Genomic DNA, 9,440 nt, shown 5'->3' with positions numbered 1-9,440 from the left:
TCGCGAAACTTCACCCTTCGAATAACCACCAAAATTTTGTTCGTAATTATAAACGTTACGAATCTGAATTAGACTGCTCAACTATTACTTTTCCTTTTACGCTGAATTTCATGAAGCTCCAAAACTTCGAGAAAACAAATTCTTTATCAATAAACATTTACGGCTATGAGGGTACTACATTTCCACTTTATGTCAGTGAAAATAAAGTGTGCGAAGAATGCCAAATTGATATGCTGTTAATCAGTAAAAATAATTTACATCATTTTTGTTTGATTACCGATTTAAGTAAATTAGTTAGTAAATTCACCAAACATGACGGGAAAGTCTACATATGTAGATATTGTTTGCACAGATTTAGTGGAACTCGTGCGGAAATTAATTACAAAGAACATATAAATGACTGTAGTATTTACGACCCCCAAAGAATAAAAATGCCATTTGATAACCCATTACTAAAATTTGACAAAATTGGATGGGAGCAAAAAGTAAGTATTTTTTTCTGTTTTGCGTAAAATTTTTAATTTCAATTGACTTAATGATAATTTTATTTCTAGACGCCCTTCTTAATTTATTTAGACTTTGAATCCATTATAAGAAAATATGACACCTGCTTACCGAATGAATCCGGGTCGTCAACAACGAAGCTGTCGCAACATATAGCGTGCGGATTCAGTTACGTCGTCGTGGGTCCTGATGGTAATTTGTATTATAAATTGTATTTAACATAGAACTTTCAATTAATTATATACTATTCATTTCATAGGTAAACCGAGAACTCCAGTGGTTTATCGTGGTTTAAACGCGGTGGATGTTTTGCTAGATAATTTGTTTGTAGAAGAGGAGGTAATTGCCAATGAACTACGGCAAAATATAACGATGGACTTAACCCCGGAGGAGATACATAGGAGTATGACAGAAATGAATTGCTATATCTGTTTGAAAGTGTTCACGGATGAGGACCCAAAAGTTAAAGACCACGACCATTACACAGGTATTAAAATTATTATCCATTACATTGTAAAGTTTACCAATAAATTATTTATACTTTCATTTACTGTTTAATAGGTCGTTTTAGGGGAGTGGCTCATCGTTCGTGTAATCTAAAGCTACGTGTGGGCGCTTTCATACCGGTTGTAGTTCACAATTTATCACATTATGACGCCCACCTTATAATGGATAGACTTGGATTATGTAAAGATAAACAAATCAAGTGTATTCCCACCACGTCCGAAGTGTACATCAGTTTTTCTTACGGTCGTCTAAGATTCATAGACTCAATACGCTTCCTGCCATCGTCCTTAGAAACCCTAGTGGAGAATTTAGCCCAGAGTGGACTCGATAGCTTCGCAATTCTCAACGCATCGTTCCCCCCCGATCAGGCTGCCCTACTATTAAAAAAACAAACATATCCTTATGATTATATTTCGGATATGAAAAAGTTTGATGAATGTGAACTACCACCGAAGGAAGCCTTTTTCAATACATTAACGAACGAACATATATCCGACGAATCTTATCAGCATGCGCGTGAAGTTTGGACCGCCTTTAAAATCAAAAACTTAGGTATTTTCAACATATGCATAACATAAATGCCACAATTTTTTTTACACCCGGTGTCTCTTTAGGTGAATTTCACGATTTGTACGTTAAAGTTGACACCCTTCAATTGGCCTGCGTATTCGAGTCATTCAGGACAATGGGATATGAGTTTTACGGTATTGATTGCGCGCACGCCTTCACGGGTCCGGGATTCGCCTGGCAGGCGGCTCTAAAAATGACCAAGGTGGAATTGGAGTTACTAACAGATACCAACATGCATCTTGTTATCGAAAGGGGTTTGAGAGGCGGCGTCTCGGTTATTAGTCGGCGTTATGAAAAAGCTAATAATCGATACCTCCTCCCCGAGTCATATGACGTCACCAAACCGGAAAATTACATCATGTATCTCGACGTTACGAATTTATATGGAACTGTGATGCGCGATTCATTACCAATGGGAGACTTTAAGTGGGTGCTAGAGAAAGACCTTTTGGATTTCACGCAAAAGAATGTCGTAAACCTTCCAGCTGATTCGCTATACGGGTACATACTTGAGGTAGACCTCGAATACCCTGACGAGTTGCATGAACTTCACGATTGCTATCCGCTAGCCCCCGAATCCAAAACAATCACAAAAGATATGTTTTCTAGATATTACAAACTGCTCTTAAAGGAAGTAGGACTCCCCGAAAAGGACGCCCTACCAAAGTTAATTCCAAATTTATGCAAAAAAGAACGCTACGTTGTACATTACAGAAATTTAGCTTACTACGTCGAAAAAGGGTTGATTTTAACCGCTGTGCACCGTATTCTGTCATTTAGACAGGGACCATGGCTTCGGCCCTATATTGATTTTAACACCGAGAAACGGAAGCACGCAACCTCAAATCATGAACGTAACCTCTTTAAATACATGAACAACAGCGTGTTTGGTTAGTAATTTATATAAACTGTAATATATAGCGCTGTTCTTAATAATTATATCATTTACGGGCAAAACAATGGAAAATTTGAGGAATAGAATAGATTTCCACCTGGTGCAAACCCCGAAATTGGCGACTAAGAAAGCCTCGTCACCAGCGTTCGAGAGATTTACAATATTTCATAACGACCTTGTGGGGATTCAAATGACGAAGAAGAAGCTGACATTGAATCGACCGATTTATACGGGATTTTCAATTTTAGATTTGTCAAAGTTCTTTATGTATAGATTTCATTATGATTTTATCAAAAATAAGTACGGAAACTCCGCCAGGTTATTATTTACAGATACGGACAGTTTAACTTACGATATAATAACACCAGACGTGTACACCGACTTTAGAGCGAATTCCCACCTTTTTGATTTTTCAGATTATCCTAAAGATCACCCCAATTACGACAAAACGAACCATAAAGTTTTAGGGACGATGAAGGACGAGCTTGAGAGTGTTTGCGCCGAAGAATTTATCGGATTGAGACCCAAATCCTATAGTTTATTGTCCAGAAAGGGGGAGAAAAAAACCTTGAAGGGTATCTCTAGGCACACTGTTAAAAAAAATATTAGACATAGCCACTATCGCGATTGTTTGTTTAACAGAAACGTCACTATTAGTTCCATGAATCGAATAGTAAGTTCCAAACACGAATTATTTACAATCAATCAAAGAAAGTTATCTTTGAATCCATGCGACACCAAACGCTATCTATTAGGGGACGGTAAAAAAAACCTTAGCTTTTGGACACCACTGGATAAACCTTCTGAAGTAATTTAAGGTTTTGAAATTTTTCGGCGTGAATTCTCTTAAGTCAAAAACTGTGTGTGCATGTGTTTCATCCAATTTACATACATTATTTAAATAAAATTGTTTCTCGAAAATTGAGTCATTCTTTTTCATCCAATTTACATAAATTATTTAAATAAAATAAATTGTTTTTCGAAAATCGAGTCATTCTTAACATGGATTTCACCTTACAACATCCCTTTAACGGCCTTATCGCCGGGGCGACTCAATCTGGAAAAAGTTATTTTGTGGCTAACCTGCTGAAATATATGGATGTATGTATTTCACCACCAACGGAGAGGGTAATATGGTGTTATACCGAGTATCAACCAAAACTGTTTAATACGGTATTAGATCACACACCTAAAGTCGAATTCAACGAAGGATTATTGAACGTTAAAATATTGGATCCCAATGTCAGGAACTTCGTAATACTCGACGATTTACTATGTGAGATATCGAATAATAAAGATGTGACGAATTTATTTATACGTGGGTCCCATCATAAAAACACCTCAGTCTTCGTGCTCATGCAAAATTTGTATTACCCGGGAAAAGAGATTAGAACATTAAATTTAAACGCGCACTATCTGATTATTTTCAAGTCCCCGCGCGACAAATCGGCGATATTTCATTTGGCGAGACAGATATCCCCCACAAACAGTAAATACGTCATCGACGCCTTTCATCAGGCGATCGCTAGAGACTTTGGGTATTTATGGGTTGATTTGAAACCGACTACGTCAGATGACCATAGGCTACGAACCGGACTTATACCTGGAGAGGAAGCTGCCGTCTTTTACCGAAATGAAGAGAATTCGTAAAAACAAACACTTTTTGAGATATCTAGCTACTTGTAATCCGTGTCAAAGAAAGGCGGCCATCAAAAATGCTACTGACGATTCAATCAAGGCGATTTTGGAATGTTGTATAAATGTTTTACGTGGGAACGTGAAACTCTCAGACGAACGGAGGAAGCGACTGAAGAAGCACTCTCAGGTTTTACGGAAGTTATCTAAACCAAACACCGTAGCAAAACGTAGAAAGATTCTAGTTCAAAAGGGCGGATTTCTACCTTTGCTGTTAGCACCCCTTCTATCAATTATTGGCAGTGCCGCCGGAGCAGCTATAAGTAAAGCTATTAAGAATGGCTAGAAAGATGATCCTAGTTCCCGAAGAGGTTTATCGTCGATTGAATTCCCAACCGAGGGTGGAACTTAATGAGGATTTGGAAAAGCAGTCTATTTTGAATAACCAGAAACTCAATGAGTCTCAAAAAGTGGACTTATATAACCACGTATTACAACGCGCTATTAATAAGAGAGGTGTAAGGAAAAAGATGGGGGATAAAAAACTTGATAATGACAAAAAAAAGAATTGGTATTCGGAAATTGCAATAACGATCCCCGATACACATCTTAAACCCGCTATAGCATTATACAAGCGGATTGAGGGTAATGAAAAGATTGAATGGACCCCCAAAGGTGAACTTATATATAAAGGACGTCCAGTAGTCGGCTCCAATATTATGGACATTCTACACGAAACGGTTAAAAACTATAAAAGTAAACCAAAAAATATTGTTATCGGAATAGATAAGTTTTACGAATTGCTTATCAATGAAAATGTACCCAGAACACTTGTAAAAAATAAATTTCCGTATAATTCTTTCAACGGTATTGTTCCGCATAACGACGTATGAAATGAATCGGTAGATGAAGTTCCAAATTATTTTGATGCTTTACCGTATAGTCCCGCATCTTTGAATGGTAATGGACTACTCAATTGGATTAAATTGAAATAAATATAAATCTATATCACAATATCGTTTTTATTTCATTAACAATTCACGTGTCATGATGGAAGGGTGTAGAGACCCCACCGCTACGGCGAGGATAGCCTTATCATTAATAAAATCACCTAAAAGTATAACAGCATTTTTGATACTATTGATTATTATCATTATGGAGATATTAAAATACATACACTGGAATCACGAGTGTAATATGAATTACACTAGACATGGATGAGCTAGAAAAAATATACTTTAATGTGAAAGACCCCGGAAGTTACGGGGGTGTACACGCCCTCTATCGGGGGGCTAGAGCGAATGGTTTAAAAGTTTCTCTAAACGACGTCAGAGAATTTTTGAAGCGGCAGGATACGTATACATTACATAAACCCATTAGGAAAAAATTCAAAAGGAATAAAACGATAGTTTATGGGATCGATGAACAATGGCAACTTGATTTGGCAGACATGCAAAATATTAAACGTCACAACGACGGTTATCGTTATCTACTATGTTGTATTGACGTATTGAGCAGATTCGCTTTTGCCGTCGCCACCAAGGACAAGAAAGGAACAACGATGGTCAAGGCATTTCGAGCAATTTTAGAATCTGGACGAAAACCGAAGATCGTGCAATCGGACTGTGGTGGTGAATTCTTATCAAATGAGGTTCAAAAAGAACTGAAGCATAGGGACATAAAATTCTTCACCACCCGCTCGGAAGTAAAAAGCAGCATTATTGAACGTTTTAACCGAACTTTGAAAACTCGCATGTACCGTTACTTTACTCAAAATAATACTCATAAATACATTGACGTATTACCGGATTTATTGGAATCATATAACAATAACTTTCATAGATCTATAAAATTTAAACCTGTCGAAGTTAATAGTGAAAATTGTAAACAAGTATGGCTCAATTTATATGGGAAAGTAAATTTTTCACCCCCAGTTTCGTACCCATTTGAAATAAACGACTTGGTGTGAATAAGGGGATATTTGAAAAAGGGTATAAAACAACATATACTGAGGAATTATTTAAGGTGGTGAAGCGGTTACCGAGGGACCCCGCGGTATATATACTTGAAGATTTGAAATCTGAGCTCATACAGGGTGTGTTCTACAAAGAGGAAATACAGAAAGTCGGAAAGGATCTCGATAACTGTTTATTTAAAATAGATAGTTTTAAGAAAAAGAACTACGCCCGCAGGGACTAAGGAATTACTCGTACGTTGGAAAGGTTACAGCTCTGATTTTGATGCTTGGGTGCAGGAAATCGTTACATCATGAGTTTTTATATTACACTGCCATCCGACTCTTCCACGCGTTATTTCCCCAACAACACGATAAGTGAATTCCGAACTTATTTACCGGAACCTGTAAAGCTTGATGGTGTTTACGAAGTTGGACTCGCCGAAATAAGTTATCCAAGGACATGGAATAACGTTCCAAACGAATGCGTAGTTCGAATTTGGAAAACAATACCTTTAAAAGATTCGGGTGAAAACCGGGAGGGGAAAACTGACGGTTTCAATAGCCCCCTCGCAATGGATTACATAAACATTGTAATACCGGCAGGGTACTACACGGTCGAGGATTTACTGGAAATAATGTCTACCGATGATGACGGTCGAAATATAAGCTCTAGAGTTCAGCTTTTTTATAGTAGAGCAAATCGACGCGTCGTTATAACATTATTGAAAAATAACCAAATATATTTCCCTCACGAAATCGCCCTCATATTAGGCCTCACTAGAACACCTGGCAAGGATATCACAGTCGTTTATAGTATGACGGCCCCTTTCAGTTGCGATATGGATGCCGGTTTACATTCCCTGTTCGTATACTCGGACATAATTCAAAGTCGATCGGTTGGAGACTCGGATGTCCCCCTGTTACGTATTCTAAGTATTCAAGGAAAAGATCTGGATACGGTGGAAAAAGAGTTTTCTAGACCGCATTATATGCCTATTGCGAGCAACAATTTTCAAACCATTGAAATTAATATTATGTGTGACACTGGGCATCCGGTACAATTCGAACGTGGTAAAGTGCACGTCACTCTTCACGTTAGACCTCGAAGAACATGGACACCTCTATAAAACCTAGAGTAAATTCAATTATATCCTCATTTAGGACGAAACAGTCAAACATGCGCCCACATAATTTAGATCGCGTTTCTGTAAGCGACTACCAAAGCTATTACCTAAACCAAATTGGTTATGGGTCGGTTCCGGTGTATCATGGGGTGGCCATTCAGCGTGGGTACGGCCTCGGGAATATATTGGCTTCTGCATTTCGATCGGCAATGCCAATCTTCAAAAGGGGTGCGTCATTTCTCGGCAGGAAATTTTTGAATGCCGGGGCTAAAGTTGCGTCGGATGTGACAAGTGGAATTTCTTTTAAAGACGCCTTAAAAACGAGGGGGAAAGAAGCGGGAAAAGAAACATTAAAAAGGGCGGCTGAACATGTGACGAGATTAACTGGGAACGGTAAAAAGCGACGTGCGGCTTCACATGTTGTCAGTTCGATTCGAGCTAAGAAGAAGAGGAGAAGATCTAATCCGTCCGCGTCAGACATATTTTCATAATATCTAAAACATATATAATGTCACTGCAACATCCCAGCTCTCAACACAGCATTATTTCAGAACTTGACCTGTTCGTTGTCCCGTATACACAAACTGGGATAGTGGGGAGTCAATGGGTGGAATACAATCCAACGTCGAATGTTAATGAAAATCAAGCAATTATATTCAATATCACCGGCAACTCGGAAACGTACATTGATTTAAAAAACACGCTTCTTCAAGTGCAGGTGAAAATAACTAAACCGGATGGAACTTTACCAAATGGCGAGTCTTATAACGAGACAACTAAAACCACTACACCCGCGGATAAAATCTCACCGGAGAACCTATTTCTTCATAGTCTCTTTGGAGAGGTGCACGTTTCGTTAGGGGACAGATCAGTTACATCATGTCCGCAACAATACCCGTACAAGAGCATGATTCAAACCCTTTTGACATTTGGTGGGGAAGCCAAAAAGAGTTTTTTGACAGCTTCGCTATTCTACAAAGATCAATCTGGAAAGTTCGACGAATATTTCGAAAACGACGGATTCAAGAAGCGTGCTAAATTTGCTCAGAGTGGTGTTATAGACCTAATCGGGGTTGTTCACGCGGACATTTGCCAACAAAATCGCTTTATTCCTAATCTCATCGACGTCAACTTCAAATTAATTAAGAGTCCAAACGAATTCTGTATACACACCAACGGTACGAAATGTAAAGTTGTGTTTACACACGCATCAATGTTCTTGAGAAAAGTTAGATTAACACCCGAGATAATGATATCTCACGCAAAAACCTTGGAATTATCAACAATGAAGTATCCTATTACTCGTACGGAATGTAATTCGTTTTCAATTTCCGCTGGAAACAAGATTTGCGTCAAAGACAATTTAATCAGTGGTCAACTCCCTAATAAGGTCGTTATCGGATTTGTGGATCAGAATGCGTATTTGGGAGATTACAAGCTGTCACCTTTCAACTTCAAAAATTACGCGCTAAACCAAATCGCTTTATACGTTGATGGAAATAGTGTACCCCATAAACCACTGAATCCAAACTTCAAAGACAAGTTGTTTATGCGTTCGTACGCTAACCTCTTTCTACAAACGGCGCAATGGAACATTGATCAGGGTAATTTGATCGGACGGGATGAATTTTCCGATGGGAACGCCCTTTTCGTATTTGACCTAACGCCAGACCTCAACCGTAGCTCTACTCATAGCTTTAACCTTATAAAGAATGGAAATGTTCGACTAGAGTTAATTTTCGCCGATTCGTTGCCAACTACGGTTAGCGTTATTTATTATTCGGAATACCAGTCGTTAGTTGAAATCGACAAAAACAGGGTAGTGTTATTCGATCATAACACACAATGAATTCTCAACAACTCGATAATATTATGAGACGTGATAAGTACACAAAACCATTGTTCAGAGGAGTCTTTGCCGCCGATAAGCTACCTAAGATCGTGAAGACGTTTCCTTCCCTGTATATTGTCAATACGGACACGTCGGAGGGTGGGGGGATTCACTGGTGCCTTATCTATATTTCAAGAATGAAAATAAACTGTATTTTTTTCGACAGCTTCGGACATCCGCCAGATTTTTTTAAATTTAACTATTTTGTAGAAAGAAACAGTTTGACTGTTATCTATAATTCATATCAATTACAAGGAAACTCTTCCGTGACGTGTGGCGGGTATTGTGTTTATTTTGCTATTAATCTGTGTAGGGGTATACAACTGTTTAAAATATTACAAAGATTTACTAAAAATA

General features: G+C 38.2%; 2 protein-coding genes across 2 annotated transcripts; both read left to right on the top strand.

Moving 5' to 3' along the window:
- The first annotated feature begins 431 nt into the window (after positions 1-431).
- On the top strand, positions 432-1,589 carry LOC149928603 (uncharacterized). The gene is made up of 4 exons (XM_090157946.1): positions 432-485; positions 555-696; positions 764-991; positions 1,066-1,589. The coding sequence occupies exons 1-4, from the start codon at positions 432-434 to the stop codon at positions 1,587-1,589; spliced, it is 948 nt and encodes a 315-aa protein (XP_090014072.1).
- A 6,111-nt stretch (positions 1,590-7,700) lies between these two features.
- On the top strand, positions 7,701-9,041 carry LOC149928602 (uncharacterized protein F54H12.2-like). Its single transcript, XM_090157945.1, has one exon. The coding sequence runs from the start codon at positions 7,701-7,703 to the stop codon at positions 9,039-9,041; it is 1,341 nt and encodes a 446-aa protein (XP_090014071.1).
- The last annotated feature ends 399 nt before the right edge of the window (positions 9,042-9,440 follow it).

This window comes from Leiobunum rupestre, chromosome 9, assembly GCF_980474605.1.
Source record: "Leiobunum rupestre chromosome 9, qqLeiRupe1.1.hap1, whole genome shotgun sequence".
Taxonomy (NCBI): Eukaryota; Metazoa; Arthropoda; class Arachnida; order Opiliones; family Sclerosomatidae; genus Leiobunum; species Leiobunum rupestre.
Note: the sequence above shows the minus strand (reverse complement) of the source record. Positions and strands in the feature narration are given on the sequence as shown.